This window comes from Apodemus sylvaticus, chromosome 7 (assembly GCF_947179515.1).
Source record: "Apodemus sylvaticus chromosome 7, mApoSyl1.1, whole genome shotgun sequence".
Taxonomy (NCBI): Eukaryota; Metazoa; Chordata; class Mammalia; order Rodentia; family Muridae; genus Apodemus; species Apodemus sylvaticus.
The window spans coordinates 45,297,001-45,324,985 of NC_067478.1; the positions used below are offsets into that span (position 1 = coordinate 45,297,001).

The following is a 27,985-nucleotide window of genomic DNA, read 5'->3' on the forward strand; positions in this document are numbered from 1 at the left end:
CCAGCTTTGCTCTTGTAGCACACACCTTGTCTTCTAGGCTCCAGATGCCTGCACTCCATTGCTGCTGCTGTTCTTGGTGGTCATCGCATGGTACTGGCATCTCCAAAACTCTGCTATCTTCCACTGCAACTAGGCGTCACCAATAGCCTCTCATAGGCGCTCTTCATGGTGCCAAGCCTCAACTCCTATGCATGACCCCTTCAGTCCTGGGCCATCAATTGCAACTGAGGCTGCACCTTCACCAATGGCCTTCCATGGCCTCTCACAGTGCCGAGCCTCAGCTGCTCTTCAGGACCCCTTCATGCCTTCAAAACCAGTACCACCTGGGTGACTCATACATTACCAAGTTCTACAAGGTACAACCTTGGCTATCTCTGAAACATAGCCTCTTTGTGCTCTCAGAAAACACTCCCAGAAGATTTCACCTCAATGATGTCGGTCTCTACTTAATCACCGCTAATTTCTTAACCTGCAGCTAACCAGCATCAATAGTGCTAGTAATGCAAAGTTTTTGCTTTAGTACTTCTGGTATCTTGTTAATCACAGCTGATTCTTCAGCCCCAGCTAACCAAAACCACAGAATATTTACACTCAAAACAGCAATTACCCTGATAAGAGTCTTTAATCTTCCCCCTGAAATTTCATCAAGCAGAGTCTTCATCTTCTGCACTGTTCTCAACATTATCCTCCAAGCTCCTACAGAGCATCCCACAGAGCTCTTAACATCCCAATGGCTGTTCTAGCTCAAAGTTCCAAAATCCTTCCACAGTCCTCCCCAGAACATGGTCACGTTGTCACAGGAATACCCCACTATGCTGGTACCAATTTGTTTTATTCAGGGTTTCTTTTCCTGCACAAGCGTCATGACCAAGAAGCAAGTTGGGGAGGAAAGGGTTTATTCACTTCCACTTCCACTCTGCTGTTCATCACTGAACAATCTATTGAGTGCCAGGACTGGAACTCAAGCAGGTCAGGAAGCAGGAGCTGATGCAGAGGCCATGGAGGGATGTTTCTTGCTGGCTTGCTTCCCCTGGCTTGCTCAGCCTGCTCTCTTATAGAACCCAAGACTGCCAGCCCAGGGATGGCACCACCCACAAGGGGCCCTCCCTGCTTGATTACCAATTGAGAAAATGCCTTACAGCTGGATCTCATGGAGAAACTTTCTCCGTGATAACTCCAGCCCGTGTCAAGTTGACACACAAAACCAGCCAGTGCACTCACTGATGGGCATCCTATCGTTCTGTCATTTCAAGACTGCTATAGAACTGGAGTTGCTTATTATAGAGGCTTGACACTGCCATACATCACTTATGCCCTAACGCCAGTTGTTAGGTAACGCAGTGGCTTTTGATTTCTGAGTCGTGACTGACAGTGTAGTGACAGAATGTCATGGCGTAGCCAGTTGAAGGATATCACCCCCCTTGTTTTCACACTAACCAGTAAAGCTGCTAAGACCATTCATGTATACATTGTCTGTATGAACATGGCTTTCATTTCTCTGCTATGTGTGCTGGACATACATGTTCTGGATTGTAGGATAAGTCTGCTTGTCTGCGAAGAAACTCCCAGCACCTTTCCAGGACAGCAGTGCCTTCCACTGTGGTTCTTCTCAGCAGCATCTGGAATTAGCCCTGTATTTACCTCCATCTCACAGGCCTGCAGCACTTTGCTGTTCTGTTGAAGTGCATTTTCATAAGATTTTGGAGTTGAACACTGGTTTGTGATTTTTATTCAATATCTTTTTTTATTTTGTTCTTCGTGGGTTTTTTCCCCTCCTCATTTGCTAAATGAATTATTTGTGTGCAGTTTTATTTTTTATGTTAATTTTTGAGGGTTTTTTATTTTTCTTGATATAAACCTTTTTTCAAATGTATGGTTTGCAAATCTTTTCTCACACTCTATGACTTTATTTACCATCTTCACAGATGGAAAAATATTGCAAGAAGGAAAGATTTTAATTTCATTGTGGCCCACTGTAACAGATTTTCCTTTGATCTATTGTGCCTTATTGTCAAGTCTAAGAACCAGTCACCTCTGTTTTCCCTTGTTAATAGCATTAAAGGTTTTCTCCTGTGTTATTACCAAAAGTAGTTTATTTTCTAATCTTTATTAAGGAATAAATGACAAAATATATATGTTTAAGGTGTACAGCTCAATAGTTTATAAGCACTGTGTTTTATGTTTTTCATGTAAGATAGTGGTTTATTTTGAGTTTTTGTGTAAGAAGTTGGGGTTAGGCCCAAGAATCAGGTCTCCGCTGCTCTAGTGCTATTAGAAAAGGCAGCCAGCCCTTCCTCCTTCCCTCTTTTTTTTTTTCCGATGTATTTTTATTTTATTCGATATATTTTTTATTTACATTTCAAATGATTTCCCCTTTTCTGGACCCCCACTCCCTGAAAGTCATATAAGCCCCCTTCCCTCCCTCTGTTCTCCCACCCACCCCTTCCCACTTCCCTCATTTTTATAACTACCAGTCATACATAGTTTTAAGGGCTTCTTCTGCTCTCTAATCTGCACTGCTGTGCCGCTGACCTAAATATCTGCCTTCTGTTATCACACACCCTTGAACCTTAACACAGAGAGTGACTTCTTACGGCTTCTGTAATTTTTTTAAATCTACATTAAATCTTCTTCCTGTCTTAAAAGATTTATTTTATGTGTGTGTGTGTGTGTGTATGTGTGCTGGCAGTTGGGTTACAGGCAGTTTTGAACTCCCAGATTTGTATGTTGAGAACCCAGCTTGGGTCCTCTGAAAGAGCAGCAAGCCCTCCTCACTACTGAGCCATCTCTCAGCCTCTGTGTGTTTTGTAAAATGAGCTTGTGTGTGTGAGCACAGCCTGGAGCGTTGATAGGAATTGCTTTATGCGTAGATCACTGTGTACTGACGGCCACCTTAGCTGCTGAATTTTCCAACTCCACATGCAAGGTGTCTACGTATTTGACTCAGTTTTAATTTCTAAATAGTCTCAATTATCTTCTCAGATCATTTCTAAAGTTTTTTAATTCAAAGCTTATTTCTATTGTAAAAATAGATTTTTCAGTTCAATGTTTTATGCACACAAAGAAGCAATGTGATTTTAGAAATGATCCAAGTCTTAGATAGTGGACTTACGAGCTTGTGTCTCAGTGTGAGATCTGACCAGAGCTGTTTCTGTGTAAATAACATGCAGTCAGGGACCTTCCTGTGCTGTTAGCAAATGTCACATCTACCTCCACACTTTATTCCCTCTGTCCTGAGTGGTGTCACTTCTGGAGCCACCCCCTCCAGAGAATTCTTCTTTACCTCTTAGCTTATTCTTTTATCCTTCACAACACCTTTGGTGTCTGACTCATTGTATGTAATTATTACTAATCAACCCAGAAATTAAAATTGTCCTTATTGAGTTTGTAATTTGGCTAGGAAATGTGGCCTTACATAACTTCTTACATTTTGTCTCTTCCAATCTAATTTTTTTCCTCAGGTTAGTTGGTGATGGTTAAAGGCAGTAATTGGTTAAGAGAGGCAGTTGGTGCTTGAGCCAGTGAGGGGCTTCTTTGTGACATTCCGTGTTTCACACACTATACCTCGAGGGCCCCTGGCTGGGTCTGGCAGTAGCGTTCCTGCACTGCTCCAGCCGGCGTGGTGTGTGCTTTCCCTAAGGCTGACTGGCTGTGCGCTGCCGAGGACTGTTTGTGTTCATTTTTGATGTTTTTAAAATGTTATCTGTGTATGGGCCACAAAAAATTTATATCCTTCAGCTTGTATTACTTTACTAGCTTTTATTTTACTTTTAAATGCATTTTATTGTGTGTATTTAACATACAGAACATGATGTTATTACAAGATACAGACATATACTAAAATGGTTATAATAATAAAACAGAATGTTCGTCATCTCAAGTTGGTTGCATGTGTTTCTTCCCTGTGACATGAATAGTTACCATGTGCTCAAAGAATTAGAATCTTGAGCATATTATAGCAATTAACCTCATTTTCATATTGCATATCACATTTTTGACATTTTTGAGTTTTTATATTCATTTTATTTTTCATGCATAGTACCATAATCTTTTATGCACAATATTCTCTTCCTCTACCTCTTCCTTTGTTCTCCCTTTCACTCTCTCAACTGCATAAATTCTGTAATTATTGTTGTATTATATATAAAACATCCTGGTGAGTTCATTTACTGCTGTCCATATGTACATGTGTTTAGGGATGATGGGATTAGATAACCTGTCAGGGCGCTCATTCCTGGGAGAGGCTGTCTTCCTCTCTCAGATGCATTAATTGCCTGGAGTCTTCCTCAGTAGATGGGGCCTTATGAAATTTCCCCCATCCATGTTGATATGTCAACTGATGATATCGTTGTTTGGGTCTTATTTAGGAGACTATATTATTTAATATTTTATGAGTGCATCTTCCCTGTCATATAGAATTCAGAATCTTGCAGCAGATGGTGTGGATCTTCTAGCTCTTAGAATCTTTCTGCCTCCTCGTCCACAGTGTTCTGTGAGTCTTGAGTACAGGGGTTTTATTGTAGCAGCATCTATTGACAAGGCTAGGTCCCTGCACCTGCTGTCTGCACTTTGATCAGGTGTGGCTCTGTCTCCATCTGCTAAGACTGAAGCGTCTTTGACGAAGGGTTAGAGTTACACCTCACTGTGGGTCTCAGGATAGGTGTTCAGTTAGAAATTACGCTAGTTTAGGAACACGATAATAATAGGTTCTCCTCTAGGGTCCATGAGCTCATCAGTCACAGGGAACTGGCTAGGTTTAGTCCAAATAGATGACTATTGGTTAATGCCACCATGTGTTACTGTTAGACCCTTGGTGTGTTTGCTGTGCTGGTCACTATTGTGGGTTTTAGGCTTTACAGCTGGGTAGGAGTTTTAATTGCTTTTCTTGGCAGCTTGCATGACACCTTGAGAAACTATGAGAGCTAGTGTCCTCAGGGAGGAAGTTCCAGGTCACTTCCAGCCTGATGTCCTGTGACTGAAGTATGTGGTCTTCATCAATAAGGCCTACCTTCAAGTTCTGGGAGATAGTCAGGGGCAACAGTATACCTGTACTGCTTTGGGGACTCCCTTGGACTTCCCTGACATATGACTGGAAGGGAGATTTTCCATCTCTTACACTGTGGTTGTTGTTAGCCTGTGGCTCTTTGGTTGGAACATTTCACCCAAATGGCATTATACATACATATGTATATGTATATGTATATGTATATATATGAATATGTATATTACATGTATTTGTATATGTATATATAATGTATGTTTTACATAAATATAGCAATGTGTTTCTCTATTTTTTTTCAATCATCATCTTCTTAATCCTTCTTCCTACTCCTCAATATTGCCCTCTTCCTCCCTCCTGAAAGTTCCCCTCACCAGTTTTTCCTTTCCCCCTCCATACCACCTGTATCTCACTACCCTCCTTTTTAGCGCTCCTCCCCATTCTGGTCCGCAGTCCCTTACTCCATTCCATGGTTCTGCAGTGACTCCAGGTTGTGGACTCGCATCTAAGGATTCAGTATCATGATCCACAAATAAGCTAGAACATTGGTTTAAATCCTGGCCTGGGGCGTCTACCCCACCTTTGGTTATTGACTTCCCAGATTGCAGTGTGCCTTTAAATTTTTCATAAGCCTTGAGCAGCACAATAGCTGGGTAGCTGCCTACCCCATGCTGTTAGAATCTACTTCCCTATCAATAACCCCGAATTATTACATAGTATGTTTCATCTGGGATGCTCTTAGCTCCAACTGGGCAGCCCTCAGGACCCTGCGCTCCTCTATCTTAACTCATGGCTATTTCTCCTTTTTCCTCTTCTGCATGTTTTTCTTCTCCTCCCGCCAAGCTCCTGAAAGTTCAACCCCACCTATGGCTCTTCTGCTGTTGGCATCTTTATTTACAAACCATAAATAACTGCGGGCGGGGCCACCTAGCTAGTGTCTGGGGCAGCCAGTCTTGGGAGCCCACCTTAGCATTAGAACATAAGCAGCATCAGGCCAACCCACCACACGTGGGACATTTGCCTTTCTGGATCCAGGGTACCTCACACAGTGTAATATCAGTCATTTACTTGTAAACTTCATGGTTCTTTTCTTTACAGCTGAATAGTATTCCATAGTGTATACATAACACACTTTGAGTATCCATTTGTCAGCTGGAGGATGTTTAGGTTGCTTTCTTTTCCCAGCTATTGGGAATAGTGCAGCAGTGAACATGGCAGAGCTATTACCTGTGGAGTAGGAGGCCAGGCCCTTTGGGCATGTGCCGAGGAGTGGTTTTGAGGGTTTTCCACACTGATTTCCAGAATGATTGGACCAGTTTGCAAAACCACCAGCAACGAATAATGGTTCCCATTTACCACATTCGTTACAGCCTTGGCTGTAATTTGTTTGGGTGGTCTTGGCCATTCTGACTGGGGTAAGGGAACATCTCAAAGTTGTTTGAATTTCCAATGGGAAATTTTTCTAATGGGGAGGGATAATTAAAAATATTTTTCTTTCTTCTTTTAAGACCGCTTGGTTTCGATCCATAGTCTATTTTTACATAGGGGCTCTTGTTTTCTTGACTCCTTTTTTTGGTTTGTTTCTTTAAAAATTCTGAATATTACTCCTCTATCAGATATATAGATAACAATGATTCTCCCCTGCTGTGGGCTTCCTCTTTAGTGGGTGGATTAAGCTATACAGAAGCGTTTTAGTTTTAGGAGGTCACACTCGGCAGTAGTTGGCCTTATTCCTCGGCAAGTAGAGTCCAGTAAAGAAAGCCTTTGCTTAGACCACCGCTGTAGGAAACACCTACGCTTTCTTCTACCGTTTCACCGCTTCAGGTGTCACACCTTTCCTGCACTTGGAGTGAACTTTGTGAGGGTCACATGGGTCTCTGTGTGGACAGCAGCCTCCTCAGCACCGTGTGCTGGAGGAGGTACCCCTTCTCCAACAATTTATACAGTGAGTATTTTTTACATCGAAGAGGAAATGGCTGTAGTTACACATTCTCAGATTTGGGTCATCCGATTTGTTCCGTTGATCTCCATGTCTGTTTGGGTGCCAGTACCATGCAGTTTTTATTACTGTAGCTCTGTAACATAGCTTGGGCCTCTGGCATCGTTCTTTTTCTCAGGACTGCTTTGACTTTCCAGGTCTTTGGTCATTCTGCATGAACTGTAGGCCATTATTTTTATTTGAATGAGGACTTTAGTTTTCTTTTATTTCAATGGAGGTCTTTGTTTTTGTTTTTGTTTTTAAATGTTAGTGTTCTGTTCTTGAGCTAGAACTTGGGAAAGGCAGCTTCTTGTTTATACAGATGTCAGTAGTTTGGGGTACGATCGATAGTTTAGAGGTGATATGTGTGTAAAGAGATAAATAGTGAAACATGTCAACCTGAGCAGTGGTGGCACACGCCTTCAATCCAGAGGCAGGCAGATCTCTGTGTCCGATCTGTGCTACAGAGTGAGTTTCAGGACAGCCAGGGCTACACAGAGAAACCTTGTCTTGAAAAAACTTAAGTGAAGGATTTCAGTGGTGTCAACTCCCCTGTCAGTTGTCCTCCCCCTTTAGGAATCAGCTCACCTATAGAAGCACTTGCTCCAGGCCCAGGAACCCTTTAATGGAGATAATCATGCTAAACACTGTACAAAGAGCTGGCACCTAAATCAGACCACATGTTTAGCTCTTATTTAAAATTACTGTTTACCTTTATTTTGGGTTTTATATGCTTTTATTTTTGGTTTACTTTAACAAATTTATACATGAATTTGTCTTATTAATACCATTTAAATTAAAAGTATAATACATGATACACTCATAAAAAATGAATGCATCATTGGGATACCATGTTTTGAGATCTATTATATATATATCAATCATGGTGTCTTAGTCAGGGTTTGTATTCCTGCACAAAACATCATGACCAAGAAGCAAGTTGGGGAGGAAAGGGTTTACTCAGCTTAAGCTTCCACACTGCTGTTCATCACCAAAGGAAGTCATGATAGAAACTCACACAGGGTAGGAACTTGGAGTCAGGAGCTGATGCAGAGGCCATGGAGGAGTGCTGCTTACGGGCTTGCTTCCCCTGCCTTCCTCAGCTTGCTTTCTAATAGAACCCAGGACCACTAGCCCAGGAATGGCTTGCATGATGCCCTGGGCCGCCCCCCCCCCTTGATCACTAATTGAGAAAAATGCCTTATAGTTGGATCTCATGGAGGCATTTCCTCAACTGAGACTCTTTTTTTTTTTTCTGTGATAACTCCAATTTGTGTCAAGTTGACACACAGAACTAGCCAGTACACATGGGAGCTTTCAAAATTCTTTCTAACAGCTTTTAAAATGTATATCACATTTTTGTGATTAGTTAGCTTTCAGAGTAACAACACTGTTGTCTGTGTTCACCCTTCTGCATCACAGCACTGTGTTGGCTGTAGTCATCCCTCTGTAATGTGTTGGCTGTAGTCACCCCTCTTCACTGTGTCGGCTGTAGTCACTCCTCTGCACTGTGTCGGCTGTAGTCACCCCTCTTCACTGTGTCAGCTGTAGTCACCCCTCTGCACTGTGTCGGCTGTAGTCACCCCTCTTCACTGTGTCAGCTGTAGTCACCCCTCTTCACTGTGTCGGCTGTAGTCACTCCTCTGCACTGTGTCAGCTGTAGTCACTCCTCTGCACTGTGTCGGCTGTAGTCACCCCTCTGCACTGTGATGGCTGTAGTCATCCCTCTGCACTGTGGTGGCTGTAGTCACCCCTCTTCACTGTGTCGGCTGTAGTCACCCCTCTGCACTGTGGTGGCTGTTGTTACCCCTCTGCACTGTATTGGCTGTAGTCACCCCTCTGCACTGTGTTGGCTATGGTCATCCCTCTGCATCACAGCTCTTTGTTGTTTTCTTTAGTCACTGTACTGTGTAACAGTAGGCCTTAGCAATTTATTGAATAGTCTTCTTTAAATAGCATCCTATTTTATGTTCTTTAATATGTTAATACAAATTTTAATACTTAAAACCTGATTTGAAAGCACAGAAACATGCTTTAGTTTTTAAAACATTGTCAGCAACACTTCTCCAACCAAGCTTTTGCTTATAGGTTCATTTGCCACATTAGAAATTACAACTTAACAGTTAAAGTGTTTCTTAACTTATTAAGCAATGATAAATAAGGTTTCCATTACATTATCAAATGTCTTCAGTATAAGTGCTAGCTGAGTGGTTATGAGCATGGCCTCTTGTGCAGAGGACCCCGTTTCTGTTCCCAGCACCCCCACGACAGCCCACAACCACCTGGAACCCAGTTCCATGTCCTGTTCTGGCCTCCACAGGCACCAGGTATATAGGAAACCTACATGCCTATCTATAGCCAAGCACCTAGACACATAAAATTAATCTTTTGTTGGTGCTTTGTTTTCTGAGACAGGTTTCTCTGTGTAGCCCTGTCTGTCCTGGAACTCATTCTGTAGAACATACTGGAAGTCAGAGATCTGTCTTCCTCTGTCTCTGCCTCCCGAGTGCTGAGATTAAAGGCGTGCACCATCACCACCTGGCTAAATGAATATTTTTTAATAATTTTTTTCTAAACTTGAAATAATTCAGGATGAAATTGGTTCGCATTACATATTTGTAAATTTCTTTAATGTCTGACTCAGTAGAAGACAGCTGGGTCCTCAGATCTTGCTTCTGCATTCAGTCTACTGCAATATGTTATTATGATTGATAAGTATGCAGACAATTCAACCTCACACAGATGTTTGCAGTAATTAGAAAACAGAGGCATATTTAAATAGTACTTTACACAAGTAGATGTTCCTTAATATTATTCTAAAACTTATGTTGGTATTCTCCAGACTTTGGGTGCCTTCCTGACCAAGACTATAGAAGCAGATTAATCATACAGTCACCAACAGTCTGTCTTGAAACAAAATCAGGGATTATGACTGTTATAGGAATCCACAGTCATCAAACAGAAAATTGTCTTCTAGCCTTCATGAAAAGATAAGCTGTAATCATGTGTGCATACGTTTTGCCTTTTTAAAGAATTATAGTGAGCTGTAAGGTGTGCATTTGGTATGAAATTTCTACTTTTAACATCAGATTGAACGTTACTTTGTCAAGAAAGCATGGTGAAACTATTGTGATGGCATGTCCATCTCTAAGCAGCTGGTGGAATTTAGGAAGCAGTTTGCTATCGTGGAGTTCAGTATTTATTGCTGGGAACTGGAGACGATGGCCTGGGTAGACTTTTTATCTGGTAGCTTTTCCTACAAGAGACTGTTGCTCAGTTTCCCTTTATTCCAGGGGTGCCCTTGAGTAGACCGCTGCCTCTTGTTAAGACAGTACTGCTTCTCAATAAACAGTCTTTCGAGGCAAATTGAGCATCACTTCCCTTTTCTCTCTGGCCAGGTAGGTCCATTTCTCTGCCTGCCGTACCTCCCTCCAGCGGCCAGACTCTGCTCTCAGAGCCTTTCAGCTTGTTAGAGCCCAAATCCAGAAACTCTGCCATGGCCCCGCCTCCTTCAAGTCACCAGGCCACCTCTGCTCTTGCCCCCTTGTTTTGTGACTCTTGTCTTAACCTCCAGGCTTCAGCTGGTGGGAGCATCTGAGGAAATCAGATAATGGGGTTCCTAAGGTGCTGATAAGCTCTGGGATCTGATGGGTCTAAGTCATACTAAATAATTTATTATCAATCATCTATCTACCTATCTACCTATCTACCCATCTATCCATCTATCATCTCTCTCGTCTATTTATCGTGTTTGTGAGCATGTGTAAGCATGTGTGCATGCACGCATACGTATCTCTGTCTCTATCTGTGTAATGGCTTGCATACCATGGCATGCTTGTGGAAGTCAGAGGATGATTTGTGGGTTTTAGTTCTCTCCTTTTTTCCCTGTGGACTCTAGAAATTGATTTTGGGTCATCAGGCTTGGTAACAAGTACTTGTTTGTGTCTTCTAAGCCATCTCACTGGCCCTGAAGTTATAATGTGTAAGCTTTTCCTGTGCCTCAAATATGTTTAGGTTGGGAAACCTTTCATTTCTTCTGACTAAAATTGTTGTTTTTTAAAAGACTTTACTTTTAATTTTGGGTATATGTGAGTGGGGTATATAGATATGTCAATGCAGGTGCCTGCAGAATCCAGAGGAATGCGCAGGATCCCACAGGGCTAGAGTCACAGGTAGCTGTGAGCCATCCAGTGTGAGTTCTGGGAATTGAACTCTAGGCTTTTGAGAGGACAGAAGGTGCTTTTTACTGATGAACCATCCCTTCGTAGGTATCCCTTCAAATAACTATATAACTATTATCAAATGTTATCAAATTACAGAAAAACTGCTAATGTTTGAAACATGAGTGCTTGAAAAAGAAAATTCAGGTTGCTGCTAATTTTTACTCCAAAACAATTCTAAAAAAATGGTTAGGACATATATGTCTATGTATATGCATGTGCATATTTAAATATTATTATACATATATATTTAATGACTTCAGCGGTTATGTTTGGAGGATCCATGAAAGCTTATTAATTTCATAGAGCAATTGTTTTAGTTTGTATTAATATTTACATAAGACTTTTTGAGCTGAAGAAGTAACTGAGGCTTTACCTTCTTTAACAAGAGGGCCTTTAACACTGAAGAGGTTTGCAGTGAGGTGCGGTTTCCACAGTTTGTGGAATGGTCCCCACTAGGAAGTAGTCTTTGCCTTGCAAGCCCCCAGCAGTGTATCAGTACCATACCTTCTTACCTCAGATGGGAGTGTCCCTAGCAACTGCTTGATACATTTCTTCTTCACTGAGAAGTGTGCTTTGCATGCAGGGGAGGCCAGGCCAGGCTGTCAGGCTTACACAGCAGGCACTGTATGGACTGAGACAATCCCCGTCTCCTCATGTTGTTTCATTGAAGAGACACCAGCAAATTGAAAATACTGTTAGAAGACTTTACAAGCAGATCTGTGGCTGTAGCCATGTTTGGTGCAGGTGAAACTGCTGTGAACATGGAGATGTTTCTAGGTGTTGCTTTGTGTAGCATGTTAGGTCTTGTCCCCTTTCGATTGACCGCATTCCTAAAGGTCAGGAACTAGCCTAGTTTTGTTTTGTGCTCACAGTATTGGGTATGCTTTCTGGAACTAATGTTTCTGGGGAGAATGAGTGGCTGGATGGACTCACGAGGCTTTTGGGAGAGGTGCAGAAATGTGGAGGATAGCTAGTTTGAAGATGGTGAGATCAAAACTGTGTCCCCATGGCTCAAAATTTGGCTCCAAATAGGATCATAAAACTTGATTAAGGTTAACTGTTAACTTTTCATTCATAAGAATAGTTTAACTTTGTATCTGTTGTGGCACCTCTGGCTGAATAGTTCAGGCTCTAATGAACATATTTTTAGTTTTTAAGGCTGTATTACTGTTTAGAATACCAACAAAGGGAGTTATTTAGAGATGGTAATAACTGCAGGGTAGAAGTTATTGCTAAGTCTAATTTATTGCTCAGAGTACATATAGTAACATGTACAAAATATTAACCAGCTGACATAGAGCAAACAGGACAGCAGCAGCAGCAGCAGCAGCAAGAACAAGCCAGTTCTGTAAGACATGCTGAAACAGAGCCAGTCTTTGTGTTAGCTGAGCAGGCAAAGGTGATTGCAGCCAAGTCTGATGACCTGAGTTCAATCTCAGGGGCCCATGTGGTGGAAGGGGACAACTGCCTCTTGCAGGTTGTCCTCTGACCCACACGTGTGCTCTGTGGCATAGGTGCATGTACACATATTACACACACACACACACACACACACACACACACACACACACACACGTAATAAGAAAATGTTTTTTAAAAGAAATGATCAGACTAAGAGAAAATGTCACTTCATTGTTCAAAGGACTGCAGTACAGAAAAGGAGACTCTCTTTTGGGGGTAGGGAGGCGGTTCTTGGTGCAGCCCAGCCTGATGAGCATTACACAGAGACTGACTTCCACTCATTTGTAAGGAAGAGCTTTCTAGTCATTGGCATCACCTTGTCATCTGCCGGGGTCCTCCTGTGCGGAAGCCTGGAGGGTGGTCTGCTGAGGTGAGTGCCAGGCCTCGTGCTTCACAAGGCTGAAGTCTTCAACTGAGCTTTAGCAACCCTGGATAGTGGTTAAGGTGACATGAAGAGACCCGGTGACATTCCCAGTGGCATTCAGTTGGTGTTTAAGGAGTTCCTCTTTGTTAAGGAGAAGGAGTAAACAAGAGATCAGCCTTCTCAGTTTGGCGCAGAGCTGTTGAGCCATGGCCACCCCATCTGTCTCTTGAGTTAGGATTCTGACCTACTTAGCTTTTGAAAAGTTAAATGTTTAATTTTTTGTTTATTAGCTGTTTCTTTAAAGGCATTTTGAAATTTATTATGAAGCAGTGGGGATAGTCTCCATCATCCTTCAGTCAGAGATACCACTTCTAAGTTGGTTTCCATTTAATTTCTTTACATTTTAAAGGCATTTTCCCCCTCATGTAATATTGTACAACAGAAGAGAATATCTGAAACATTCATGTACTTATCTATTTTTGCCTTTGGTCTTAGGTTGTTAATAAAGTGCCCTGTGACTTCCTTCCTCAGGACTTACTTTACTGAAGCCGTGAGGAGCATCTCCAGCCCAGCCAGTTTATTTTCAAACACATCTTTAGAACTGGTCTTTTAATTTTTCGTGTGTTTTTTTTTTCTTGTCCACTTTTAAAAAGAGGAAAGAACTCTGAAAATGAAATAGTCTCATCACCTAGAGATCAGAACTTTTTAAGCATCCTTTTGAATATTTCTCTGTGAGTGAAAATCCTACACAGCAGGAAACGCTATGCTGGGCTTTTGTTTGAAGTAATAAACCGCATCTTAGCAGGCGCTGGGATGGCTGCCTTTGCCTCAGTGGCTGGAATGGTGAATGCATTCCTGTAACATTAGTGCGATACATTTAGATTTATTGAGATACATTAGGGGATAATGTTACTTTGCTTGATGCAGTTTTACATATTGCTTAATTCTTTATACTAATACTGGAGATTTTTATGTCAATGTTCACATATAATTTTATTTTATTCTAAGCTGTCCTTGTGCAGTTTATGAACCTCAAGGCTATAAAAGTCTCTTAAAGGATGTGTAAGGGGTCCTCTTGCCGCTCTTTACCGCATTTCCCCTCTTTAGCCTCTGGACTGAACACTTCTTTCACAGTGTATATTTGGTTTTTCGGTTTCTGCTGATTGTGCCTTTCATTTAACACTTAGAGACTGGTGGCTTGTATTCCATGTTCAGTCCTTTGGAGTAATTTATATTTGCTCATTTCACCCCAGGCTTTATATTTCCACTATTAAGTTAACATCTATTATTAGTAGTGTGTATAATTGTACTTGTTAGTGGGATTCACTTGGTATTTCCACATAGGCATAAGACATGGATCGCTATAGCTATCTGTCTCCTGTATCCACCCCTGATGATCTCTATTCTTGTTTTAGGATGATGGATTTTTGTTTCTGCATGTGTGAAAGAGTGTGTGATATATATCTTTCTTTGTCTGGCTTATTTTGCTTAACATGATGACTTCCTTTGAATTTTCTGAAAATGACAAGGCTTTTTTCTTCTCAACTAAATAATACTCTATGGTACACAGGTATATGTATATATGGTATGTGTGTATGTATGTAAATGGTATATGTATGTATGTGTGTATATGGTGTGTGTATAATATGTATGTATGATATATATGATGTGTATATGGTATGTGTGTATGTATGAAAAGAAAAGGAAGGAAGGAAGGAAGGAAGGAAGGAAGGAAGGAAGGAAGGAAGGAAGGAAGGTAGGTTGGTTTTCTCAAAGAGCCAGAGGCTGGTTCTTACTGTTAGGAATAGTGCTGCAGTACTCATGGGCAGCAGGTAGCTCTTGTGAGTTAAACCTCCCTTTGTTAAGTTGGTTTAGTCAAGTGTGCTGTCTCAGGAAAGTCACTAGGGTTTAGCGATGACTCCATTAATACTGGCTTCTCTGTTTATTGGGAGACAGTTCGTTGAGGCTTCAATCTTACTGCTTAATCTAGGTCCATTAAGTTGTGTTTATCACCTTCATTCAGATCCAGCAGATCTTCTCAGACTAGACATGGACCTGTTTCTTCTAGCTTGCAGTTTACTAGAAGTTTTCATAATATCAAGTAAAATCCTTTGTTGTATTTCATTGGTATCTGTTGCCACATCCTCTTTTCATATCTAATTTTATTAATTTGGGTTATTATGTTCTCTCTCCCTCTTCTTTCCCTCCTGCACTCCTTTCTTCTCCCCTCCCCCACTCCTATGCACTTGGGCTAAGAGTTTTTTCCTTCTTGCTGATAATGTATCTTTTCAGACAGCTGACTTGGTTTCACTGATTCCTTTAATGTTGTTCCTTCCTTCCTTCCTTCCTTCCTTCCTTCCTTCCTTCCTTCCGTCCTTCCTTCCTTCCTTTTGTGTTTTAGTTTGTGAAGACAGGGCTTCTTTGTATAGCTCTGGCTGTCCTGGAACTAGCTCTGCAGACTAGGTTGGCCATGAACTCAGAGATTCACCTGCCTCTGCCTCCCAAGAGTGGGGATTAATGGTGTGCGTCAGCTTTAGAGTTTGTTTCACTATTTTTTTCCTCTGATCTTCATTATTTTCCTTCATTTTCTAATTTTGGGTTTGGGTTGCTCTTGTTTTTCCAAGACCTTGGTATATTATCAGTAGGTTATTTGTTTAAGACCTCTCTGGTTCTTTTAATGGAGGTCTGTATTGGAGTAACATCCTTTCTAGAACTATCTGGTAAGTTGTGTTTTTTACTTTCATTTGATTCTGAGCATTCCCCTTGATTTCTTCAGTGACTGACTGAAGTGTTTTTCATTCAGTGTTTGCATGCTTGCTTTTTACCCCATTAGATGTGTTTTAAAATTATTCTTTGAAATTTTATGATGTATACCTTGTCTTTGTTTCTTGCTGTGGTTTTCTATTGATTTCTAATTTTATAAGAAATTACCTCAGTCTTTAGATATTTGGTAAGATTTACATTATGGCTTAAAACTGATCTATTTTGGAGACTGTTCCATGACCTCTTGAAAAGAAAGTATGTTCATAGTTGTCATGCATGTTCCACAGATGTCTGTTAAGTCTGTTCCCTATGGTTCATCTTAACTTTGAAATTTGTCTTTGTCTTGATAACATGCTCACTGGTGAGAGTTGATCTGATGAGATCATCATTGTTTTATCTGGACCTGTAGTATTTGTTTATGGAACTGAGTGTAAGGATGTGTGGTGCATATATGTATACAAACATTGTATCCTCTTGATGGATGTTTCCTTTTGCTAAGGATATATTCTTTACCACCTCTGATTCTGCCTTGAAGTCTGTTTTATCATGTATCACCCACCCCAGTTCCTGCTTGTTTACAGCTTCTATGTGTGCTGGATAAATCCCCTCCAGCCTTTCCCTTTCGGAATGAAATTGGACCTTGTCACCTCGTCAGCTAGTCTGAAGTTTTTAATTGGAGAGTTGACATCCAAGTACTTAGGTTCAGGGTCAATACTGAGTCATTTGCTTTGAGAGTGACTTTGTTGGATCTTTTCCATTGGTTTCTTTGTGTACCTTTTGTTCTTTTCTCTCATTATTTATTGTAGAAATTTGCCAAATACTGAGTTAAATATGCTAGATTCCTTCCTTATTCTCATGTTTAAAATCTATTTCTTGTATAAAATATCTTCTATAATGCTAGCTTAGTAGTTGTGAATTGCTTTAGCTTGTACTTTGGAAAGCACTTCCTCTATATTAAAGGACACCTTTGGTCTATATGGTAGTCTTTGTAAGTGGTTGTTTACTCTTGGGTTTCAGAAACAACAGTACATGTTTCTGTGCTGTTTGGGCTTTCTGCAGAGAGGTCTGATGTTTGTCTTTGTTGCATTTTATCTGTAATGTGCCTTTTCTGGTCACGTCTATTTGGAATTCTAAATGACTCTTGTACTTAGATGTCTATCCACACCCCACCCCTTGATTTAGAGAACATTTTTAAACTAATTTCAGCTACTATATTTTCTGTGCCTGTAGTTTGTACTACAGCCCCTTCTAGACTTAGATTCTCAGGGTTGGTTTCTTGATCATGTCCTGCAGTTTATGAATATTGTGGCTAGTGGAGTTTATGTCCTGATGAATGACAAGAAATTCTTGAGCATTGGGCAAGGGCCATGGGCACCTGTTGAACTTCTGGGCCCTGGCCCGGCAGTTGTCTCGCCTGAAGCCTTTGCTCATCTTCAGCACAGCTGGAATCTTCGCCCCAGATGCTGGCTGTGGCTTCCTAACTCATCCACCACCTCACCTTTCTGCTTTGCTCTGGCTTGTGGTTTCCACTTAGGTTCATCTCCTGTGTGTATGTGAGGTGAGGACCTTTGTGAGGCAGAATTCGAAGGTGCTTTGTTTTGTTTGATTTGGTACAGTTCCCTCTGCTGTCCTTGGCCGAAAGGTTCCTTGATCCCAGCAAGGAAATGTCTGTGCAGTCTCAGAAATTGAGGTAGACAAGGGTTCCAAATTCCCGAGTGTATAACTTCAGACAGTCGGTCTCATTTTAAGGTGACTCCTGGCATTTTCCAGGTTTGCCGTTGTTCTGAACTTGTCACTGCTGCTCCCTGTTGACTCTTTCCTACTGAAACAGGTTTTCTTTCAGTAAGGACCAGTACGTAAGCTTTGTCATCTTTTTTGAGAATGTTTTGTTTTTACTCTGGATGTTGGTTTTTCTACGTCTCACTTGGGTTCCAGCTGGACAGCTTGGTCATTTGGAAACTTGAGCATATTTGATGCCATTTTACCTGTGGTGTGTATCCTCTCCAGTTTAATAACGTCCTCATTTGCTTCAAAATAATTGGGGGTGCAGTTTTCTTGCTACCTGTTTTGTAGAAGTTCAAGCTTAAGTAGAGTTGCGAATCTCAAATGCTACAATGAATGCTCAATATTTTACCAACTCACCTATTGTAAACATTTAAAATGTTTGATTTGTATTATGTAGTTACAGGATCTCATGTTCTTTTTGTGTCATGTGTGGAAGCACAGATTGACTTTCTGAAGGGAAGTTACATAAACCATTCCCCTTGGCCCTAAATATACCAGTTTTGTGATTTAAACCTATACAGCAATTTCATTTATTCCACTGTCCCAAGTACAGTTTTGTTTGTTATTTCTGTTGACTTAATTTATATTATACTCCTCCTCCTGTACTACAAGATCCAGCCTGCTGTGAATACAGTACTGATCTGTATAGGTCTTTTATATAGAACATTTTGACTTAGTACTTTGTCCTTGTTGCTATAGTTTGGATTTTTTGAGAGAGAATCATACCATGTAACCCAGGCTGACTTTCAGTTCATTCTCCTACTGCCTCAGCCTTCCTGTATCTGAGATACAGGCATGCATCATCAGGCTCAGGTTACAACATCCTTAATTTTGCATTTCTCAGATGCATCTATGTTACTCACCCACATTTATCCATTGGCATATAGGTGATATCATTTCCTTAAGATCATTCTGAGGTCCACAAAGTCTTCCTGGCCAGCTGTTCTTTCAGTCACACTGAATAAATTGTTTTTTCCTCTGCTTTTCATCATTGACTACTTAATTGACATATCGAGGAAAGTTGCCAAGTCAAGGCAACTGGCTGGGGCCACCAGAGCCCCATCTCGGCACTATTGCCCTGAAAACCCCCACCCTAGATTCCCACTTGCAATGATTGATATCGGTAGCTGTTGATCACTGTGAACCATTATCACTTAGCCTTCCTAGTCTCAGACATTCTGACAGAGAGGTAATATTCCTTTATTGTGGCTTGGCTTTGCATTTTCTTCCCAGCTAATGATTCTTTTGTGTTTGGTGCCTATATGTCTCTGTCTTCTTTTATATATTACCTGCTCAGATATTTCTTCTACATTTTTTAACAAGCTGTTTGGTTTCTTATTACTGAATTTTATGAATATATATTTCATATATATGTATACATATATATGTACATATGCATGTACATACATATATGTGTGTGTGTATGTGTATGTAAAACGTATATGTTTCTGTATTGATATAAGCCAGATAAGTTGTTTCCTCCCAACAACTGTTTTTATTCCCTTTTTTTCTTTCAAAGATAGGAGTTCTTATTTTCAGTGAGAACCAAAAACTTTATTTCTTAACATTGCCCTGGAGAAATTATTAATTTATGTTTTAAGTTATTTATTCTAGGATATTCACTATGGCAAAAACCGGAAGCACAGAAAAAAACTGGGACAGCATAATCTGGTTAAATAAAGTGTGCTGATTTACCAAATAGAATGTGATTCCATTTTAAAGGACTATGGCACTGAGGTCTGTGGCTTTGGTTTTGTATGACAGTGAGGAAAAAGCACACAAAGATGTCAGGCTGTCCCTCTGAGTTGTCGCAATGGCGATTGCACAGTGGCGAGATTCTAAGTGCCTTTTATTTCCTTTTTTATATGAAGTTTTGTTTTGTTTATAAGACTTTTTTTTCATCTAGAAGATAGGCAAATAACAACTTATTTGAAGATAAAACATTTTAATCTGAATTCTTCATAACCCTGACGAGGCGTGTTCCGAGACCAGGGGAAGCGCTGGTTTCCTGAGAGGGCGATCCAGTGCAGCTCTGTACCTGTGCTGTTTGCTCTTGTCCACCTCGGTCTTTCCTGCCCAGCAGTGCATTCTGGGAGCTCCTGCTTCATCAGTTCTGCCTTTTGCTTCCTCACGCAACTGTGCTGCAGGCAGATGTGTAACGGTTGATTGCCCATCATCAGGAGAAGCAAGGATCACCAGTCTAGGCGTCTTCCTAACTGTTGTGAGCTTTTTCCTGGTTCGTGTTCTGCTCCTGCACACTAAGCTTAGCTTGGTTTTAAGTCTAGTCAGCGCTCCCAAGCTGTGCTCTGGCACTGTTAAGTCCTGTGTTTCACTGTTGCATTTGTTGTTGTTACACAGGAGCTATCGAAAAACCTGGAGCTGAGTACCAACAGTTTCCAGCGGCAGTTGCTGGCCGAAAGGAAAAGAGCGTTTGAGGCTTATGATGAAAATAAAGTTCTTCAGAAGGAGCTGCAGCGGCTCCATCACAAGCTAAAGGTAGCCTGCTCTTGTAGACGGCACGATTTCTCATGCCATATAAGCCACTTGAAAACCTAGTACTTAAAATAAGTCACCCTTCATATTCGCTACTATATAATCTACCAAATTCTAGTGTCTGTTACTTAGAAACCAAGCATTGTTAATGTAATTGCTATAATGAAGAAAACTACTGTATATACCAATAGGAACAATATAAGTGAGATGAATAACAGTTCTAGAAGAGGATCATGGGAAGGAGCACTCTTGAATGATCTAGTGTTCTTCACATGACCCCAGCAGGGCTTGCTTTTAAAGTTTCTTTTGTTTAGAGGCAGCACAATTCATATTAGTTAATTGTGTTAAAGATACTTACATTTTACAGAGTTCATTGATGGACTGAAATTTCACTCAGAATTCTGCAGAAGTATGCATTATCTTATATAGTTTTTTTCTTGGATCACCAAGTTCTCAGAAGAAGGCATCCCCATATTGTGAAGAGCTCTAGGGTTGAAAAGTTGCGATCCAACTTGTAAGTCATTAGTGACTCAAAATCCATAGTTAAGAGAGGCACTGCCTTTGTCTCTGTGCTAAGCCTGGACGATAGCTAGGCATGAGTAACTGGGGAGGAAGCAGAGCTTGTGGTATTTGCATATTCCCCTTCTTCCCCCTCTTCTCCCTCCTCCCCCTCTCTCCTGCCTCCTCCCAGGAAATATTTCTTCCTCCAGTTTGATAGTTATGGTGGAGAACTGACCTAGAGATATTTCAGTTTGATAGAGAAGATACCAGTCAACACAATGAGGATGTTTCATTTCAAATTGCTTACCTTCCTTCCTTGTATTGGGTTTGTTTTCAGGAAAAGGAGAAAGAATTGGATATAAAAAACATCTACGCTAATCGCCTGCCCAAATCCTCTCCAAAGAAAGACAAAGAAATTGCAAGGAAACATGGTATAGTAGGATTATTGCTACATCCGGAGCTGTTAATAACTAATGGCTATTAAGTGAAGGGTGGAAGGGAAGGAGCGTCCTTGGAATATATTTGATCTTTTGTGATGAATCAGATTTACTAGGAATCACATTTCTTTCAGCGTTTGTCTTTGTTAAAGAGAGGTCATTAAACTCATGTTTAAGGGGGACAGGGAGATGGCTTCGGAGTTCAAGAGTACTTGCTGTTCTTCCAGAGTACTCTGGGAAGGTGCCTCACAGTGACCTGAAACTCTAGCACCAGGGGCCCTGATGCCTTTTCTGGGCTCTTTGGGCGCCCAGACATTCCTGGCACACAGACACACAGACAACCTACATACATAAATTAAAAAAAAAGAATAGAGTGTGTAAAATTAAAAAGATAGAGTTTACACAGCCTTTGGAAAATTGAGTATGCTCCTGTGCTGAAGCATCGGGGAGCATGCTAATGCCCCGCTTTTATGGTATCATTAAAGAAACGTAATTTTAATAAAAGGTTAAAAACCTTCATATTGTAATGTTGATAATATAAAGTATATAATTATTCCCAGTTATGACGCACCTACCTCTTACAGTTGTACTCTCTACAGGGTCGTTTCACTCACCCCTTCTTCTTCCTGGTGTATTTTAAAGCAAATCCCAAATAGTATTTCACTTCACTTCATAGTTTGTATCATTCATGAAATTTTACTGTTTAAAAAAACAAAAGTATAATTCTCCTGTGAATTACAGAATTTTTAAAGTATTAACTTTGCAAGAGATTATTAGCATCTGTAGTATAATTGCCCTCAAATCACATGCTTGGTAGTTAATCCTTCATGAACAAAGTGTGTGCTCCCGTTGAGGTGAATGTTGCTGATTGGACAAGTATCTACAGTGTTAGAAAGCTTTTCTATGGTTTTCTTGGTAGTGTCCTGCCAGAGTGACTTTACAGACCTGTGTACAAAAGGAGTGCAGACCGCTGAAGACTTTGAGCTGGAGGATTTTCCTTTCACAGCACAGACAGTTCTCTGTTATGAAAACAGATGGGATGGACCAGAATATCTTTCTTCGGTGAGTTTAGCACAGTGACTGGAGTCTAACTCCAGTAAAGCTGTTTGCACAGATGTGGTCGGAAGTTCTGCACATACATCCACCTCTCGCTGGTCTAGCATCCTCTGGGAGGTGTGCTAGACACCTTCTTGTTGCTGTGACCAAATATCTCATAAGATGCTGCCCTCGGAAGAAGGGGTTCAATCTGGCTCTTGACTTGAGGGGGTGTGATCCATCATGGTGGGGGATGGGAGGCATCTAGTCAGGAGTCGGAGAGGAATGCGGCCACTGGCCACTCGGTCAGCCCTCCTCTTCTTCCCCTTCCGTCCCCAGCCATTAGGGTAGGTCCCCACACACTCAGCATGGGTCTTCCTCCTCAGTTCAGTTCCTCTGGGATACACTCAGATGTGCATATCCTAGACAACTGATTCTAAGCTGACAATCAAGGCTCACCATCGTGGGGGGCTAGTGAACCAGTTTATAACATTGTTTGAGTTAAATACTACTTAATTGATTACTAATTAGAGATTTTAGTCAAAATGTAGATTTAAAAGATTTATTCAGTGTGGCTGTCAGTGCCTGTGTTCTGTAATTCAATGTCAGTCATCATAGTTGGTTACCATAGCCATTTCTAGTTAGCTGGATTAATCAGATTTTGTTGTAAAGGTGGACAAATCCCAGTTACCTTTACAGCTTACCTCTTGACAGTTTTATGTAGATTTTTTGGTTTTATTTTTATTATATTGATTCAATATATCTTTGTTTTCTCCTTAAAATATTAGCTAAATTAAATGATAATCTTTTCTTTTTTAAAGAATCTTTTTAAACATGGTAACTTGTGATTCATTCACTTATTAAGTGAAGATTTGATTTAATTTGTAACTTGGTGATCATACTTAATGGATGATCCACCGAGTTTAAAGTCGCTTCTCCTACCTCCCCTTTCCATATGAATTTGCATTTGTGGATGCATAACAGTACCTGGAATACCAGGAGCGCAACGAGCATGGATCGGAGATTCTCAATTCGGTTTTGGAACAAGAAGGAAAGTATGGTGAAGATGAGGATGCGTGCTCTGCCAGGCAGGAGACTGGCAAGTCCGAGAGTGGTGAGAATTTGTGGGGGCAGTGGGTGGGCTGTCAGGCTGCCGCAGGCCAAGGCGGCAGTGGAGGGTGGAAACCGGGGAGTCAGAACATCTGGATAGAGTTAAGAAAGAAAGGAAACGAAGACTACAAATTGCTCCTGGGGTTTGGGAATTATGAATAAATTAACTCCAGTGAGTTTAGATGAAACAACATTTAATCAAAGAGAAAAAAATTTCCTATGTGGTGACTAAAACTTGAGAAAGAACTGAGAGCACCTGTGTTGCGTTGTCCTTGAACTGAGTCTTGGTCTCGCTGAGACATAAAAGTCAGAGCGCTGCAAGGCCCGGAGTGTTCGCGCCATTTTCGTTTGTTTTTAATTTGCAGATCTTTCCTAGCATTGTGTATAAGTTTGGAGAGGCAGTTCACACAGTGTAGATGGTGGAAATGAAGTTCACTTCCATCTGGATCAAGGATGCTAGAGATGCAAGCACCAGGGGTCCCCGACTAACTTCCATATCCCAGTTAATTCCATGGAAGTTGCACATAGAGGGATCTTTGAGTTTGTTTGTTTCGAACTGAAATGCACAGAACAGAAATTTATGATCCAATTGTTGCTTGAAGTTGTTAATGTGCATTTGGATGGGAAGTGCTATTTGCGTCATTGTGGGCCAGAGGCCAAGCAAGATGCTTTTATGGGATAAGCCACAGGGTGGGAAATCATTATAGGCAGTTGAGTTTAGGGAACAACAGCAACAAAAAGGAATAAAATGACCAGAGACTGTGGCCTGCTCCCTTAGGCTCTCCCCATTCCCTAGTCTAGACAGGGTGTTTAGAATAGGTGTCGGAATGTGTCAGAATGTATGCTGTGTACTGAAATTATGATATCTTAAGTTCTTTCACTAGAAAATGACTTCAGAATTATAGAAAACTGCCAAGAATGTCCATAAACAACGACAACAAAATAAAAAAACAAACAACATAAAAAACCCTTTGAACCTTTACAAGTGAACTCTGCACTTCACAGCGGCTCCCTTGAGAACGTGGCCCATGTTTGTTCTGAGCACAGACATTCTCTTATAGTCTCCATCAGTTTCCATATTCAGGAGCTCTCTGACATATTTACCTCTTTGTCGTCCAGATTGTGATCTTGTTGGTAAACATGAGGTTGTTCCTTGAAGCATTTTCTTCCCTCAGAACTTAATTATAAATTGTGTTTAATTCTCTAGGGATTTTTCCTTTGCAGTGGTTTTTTTTTTTTTTTTTTTTTTTGGCTTGTTTTCAGTCTGTGAGATAAATATGTATATACACACACACACACATACACTCACACACGCACACACATTTGTTGGTGCTGGTGGTAGTTTTTCAGGACAGGGTTTCTCTGTGTAGCCTGGAATTCACTCTGTAGACCAGGCTGGCCTCAAACTCACAGAGATCTGCCTGCCTCTGCTTCCTGAGTGCTGGGATTAAAGGCATTGCATCACCACCTCTTGGATTGAAATTAATATTTTTTTATGGGTATATACCTCATTTAAAAAAAATAAATGTTCTTCATTTGAGATTCAACTGAGATTTTTGTCTTGATTTGAGTTGATGCACTTACTATTTGAGATGTATGTAAGGGTTGCTTTCTCAGGACAGCCAAGAATTTATGTGTAAACTCATTGATCTGTGTGTCTCGTCACACCTCATGAATTGGACAGTACTCCATAGAGAACCTTGCTACTGTTACACTGAAGAACAGAGTGAGCCCTGGGACCCTTAAGTGCAATTTGTATGAATTATTTTCTAATCCAGAATGTCAAGCGTAGAAACAGAATTATTACAATGTCCATTACACCCTTCTTAGAATGTCAAATGTAGATTAAAAGACATTTTTTCAGAAGATGGTAGCTGAATTTTTGTATTTAAAAATACTTATTGCTTTAAAATTCCTTTTTTAAAATTTCATTTCATGCAGAATGGGAAAGAGAAGAGCTTGATGAGGTGAGAGGCAAGTCATCTCTTCTGGGGAGGGCGGAGACGCTGGCCTTGGAAGCCGGAAGGTTCCCCGCAGAAGAGTATCAACCTCAGTCTGTGGATAAATTCAATGACGAGGCAGAAAGACTAAAGACAGAAATGCTTCTTGCCAAACTGAACGAAATCAACAAAGAACTCCAAGATCCTCAGGGCCTCAGCCGGCCCCCCTTGCCATTATTACCCGACTTCGAATCCAAGCTGCACTCTCCAGACAGAAGCCCCAGACCTTACACCTTCCCCGAGTCCTTAGACAGATCATTTAATGGACAACATTTGCCGGACTTGAGTTTTTTAACTCCCAGGGGAGAAGGCCGGAGCCCAGGACCGATCCGGAGCCCAGCCCCTCCAGATGAGTTTTCATTTGGTAGCTATGTTCCTTCATTTGGAAAAACAGGGAAGTCAAACCCACCAAGCCAAAAAAGCAGCCTTTTAGATTTCCAAAGCAACAGTTCTGAAAGCCTGAGTAAAGACAATCTAGACTTAATTTCGAGGAAAGAGAAAAAGGCAACCCTGATGGAGCAGCTGTTTGGCCCCAGTGCCAGCAACAGCACTCTCTCCTCCAACAGCACCGACCCACGTTTCCCTGCTGCCAGCAGAGGTGACCTGGGCGCTCTTCACGTCCTCTCTGGGGACAGAGGTAGCAGAGTCCGGGAGCCTGATGACGAAGATGAAGTCCTTTTCCTCAAGGAAGGAAGAGGTTTTAATCCAAACAGACACCGGTTGAAGCACACAAGCAATAAGCCAACAGTCTCGGCCGTTGACTCTGTTGATGAGGACATTGAAGAGGTTACCCTCAGATGACTCACTGGAGCATACAGAGTAGATATATTTTTTCAATTGTAAATATTAAAGTATTTTAATACAGTATTTATCATAAACATTTAAACTTTCAGTGGTAAAGTAGCCTTAGTAGGGAGTAATTTTTAGTGGCTAAGTATGGCCCAATTAAACAAATAGTGCCGTACCACAAAGCCACGTTGCTAAGAATGCTTTTTAGTTTTGAAATGAGCCCAAAGGAGAGTTGTTGCTTGCTGATTTTCTGTAATACAGCTAGGTCTCACTGAGTCAGCACTGTGGGAAGTTTTACCTCACGAATCTTCCTCGTTTCAAAATTTTCCCTCTAGTTTTGATCCGACCTCAGTGAGCCAAGTATTGTTTTCCTGCTGATGGCTAAGTGGAAATTGAGGGTCTCCAGTAGGATTAAAGACCTCAGGTGGCAGACAGCAGTGGCACTTAGGAGCTGTGCCCTTGTCTGAGGTGACAGAGCCAAGTCACTCTTGAGTGCCGATGGCAATAATGTTGGGACTTCCTTTTCTTGTGGAAATATCCCCAGTTACTGAAGTGTACACTGGGTGGCTTCTCCAGAGGAGTCATGAGTGCTCCTCAGGTGCAGGCCTGACGTCACTCGCTGCTGCTTTGCTGGCCCCTGGTGTGGATCACGGTAGAGCACAGGAGATATGGTTACCTTAATGGCATCCCTCTCTGTGGCTGCAGGTGGCTTGGGCACACTGTCCTTCCTCTCCTCTTCTGTACACGCCGTATTCTGGTGACCAGGTGGAAGATTCCCTACCAAATACAGACAGTAGAAGAAATGCCAGCCCAACACAGAATGATTTTCAACTCAATTATGTTTCCAGAGTGATATGTTTGGAAGTTTTAATACATATTTTTAAGATTTGAACTTGTGCTCAAACTCAGGAGACAGCAGTGCAATGATACTCTTGGGTTTACAGGACTGATGCTGATGCAACCTCACAAAGAAGGTTTTAGAATTGGGGCTCCTGCCTTGCTGAGTAGATGCAATACTTTGCTGTTGAAAGGCATAGGTTTCCCATACTCAGTCCAGGACAGCTGCAGGGGCAGTTGCTGACTTGGTCTGGTCTGTCAGAGCGGTAATTTATCAGCTATGGAGCACCGCTGTATGTACCGTGGGTGACCTGAGCAGTGTGTTCCTTTGTTCACAGTGTGAATCTTACACAGGTATACATACTATACATACTGACTGGGGGACAGTGCTGCCATGGTGTCTGGGTTCTTCTGCTGATACTTGATGAGACCTTCCCTGGTCAGTCCTAATCCACAGCTCCACTGCTCTCGCCCCCCTGGTCATTTTTTGGGGGTGGGGGTGGGAGAACAAACTCTCCTTAAAGTGCTAATAATTTTTAAAACTTTTCCCAAAAGAGGATTTTAGGTCTTCTGTGAATAAGCATTTACTATATTGCAAATCATTGTAATATATGTTAACATGTTATTTGTGATACAGTTCTTGATAAAGCATTATGTAATGTTAATTTTGTTCGTGGCTGTAAGTTTTCTACCAAAGTATTCTAATTTTAAGGTTTTTAAATTGTTTTTTTTCCAGAAAAATTTTTATTCATTACTTTTACTATATTTATGCCTTTTTCTATTTGACAGTCTATTTAACCCAATGAAACAAAGAATTATTAAAATTAAATTAAGGTAAAAGCTTAAAGGCATTATGATGTTTAGTATTAAGATTTGATATTAAAATGTACAGAACTTAGAGAGCAAATCAGTTTTTTCTAAATGTCAAGTTAAATTTATTTGTATTCAGAACTCTTACTAATAAAAAGTTAAAACACACAGTGATTCTTTCTTTGAATGACACTTTATATTTGGAGGATGGAAGCAGGATCCGGAAAGTTTTTATTTCATCTTTCACCTTTGTTTTGTTCAGCACTTTTAGTTGAAGTACATGAACTTGTACTAACTCAGGCTAGATGGTGTGGGCATCTTATCAGATAATTATAGTTCTAATTAATCTCTTTGACCTTAATAGCTCCTGCAATGACGCATATTTCACGTGGCAATAAAG

At 41.0% G+C, this 27,985-nt stretch overlaps 1 protein-coding gene across 2 annotated transcripts in view; it reads left to right on the plus strand.

Annotated features, from left to right (window-relative positions):
• The window catches only part of Lca5 (lebercilin LCA5), a 48,241-nt gene extending 20,637 nt beyond the window's left edge, over positions 1-27,604 (plus strand). For both annotated transcript variants that reach the window (XM_052187729.1, XM_052187730.1), the window contains exons 4-8: positions 19,932-20,069; positions 20,905-20,998; positions 21,924-22,066; positions 23,024-23,153; positions 25,091-27,604. In XM_052187729.1, the coding sequence (XP_052043689.1) occupies positions 19,932-20,069; positions 20,905-20,998; positions 21,924-22,066; positions 23,024-23,153; positions 25,091-25,950 (1,365 nt within the window). In that variant the 3' untranslated portion in view covers positions 25,951-27,604. The remainder of the gene's footprint in view (positions 1-19,931; positions 20,070-20,904; positions 20,999-21,923; positions 22,067-23,023; positions 23,154-25,090) is intronic.
• Positions 27,605-27,985: the final 381 nt, after the last annotated feature.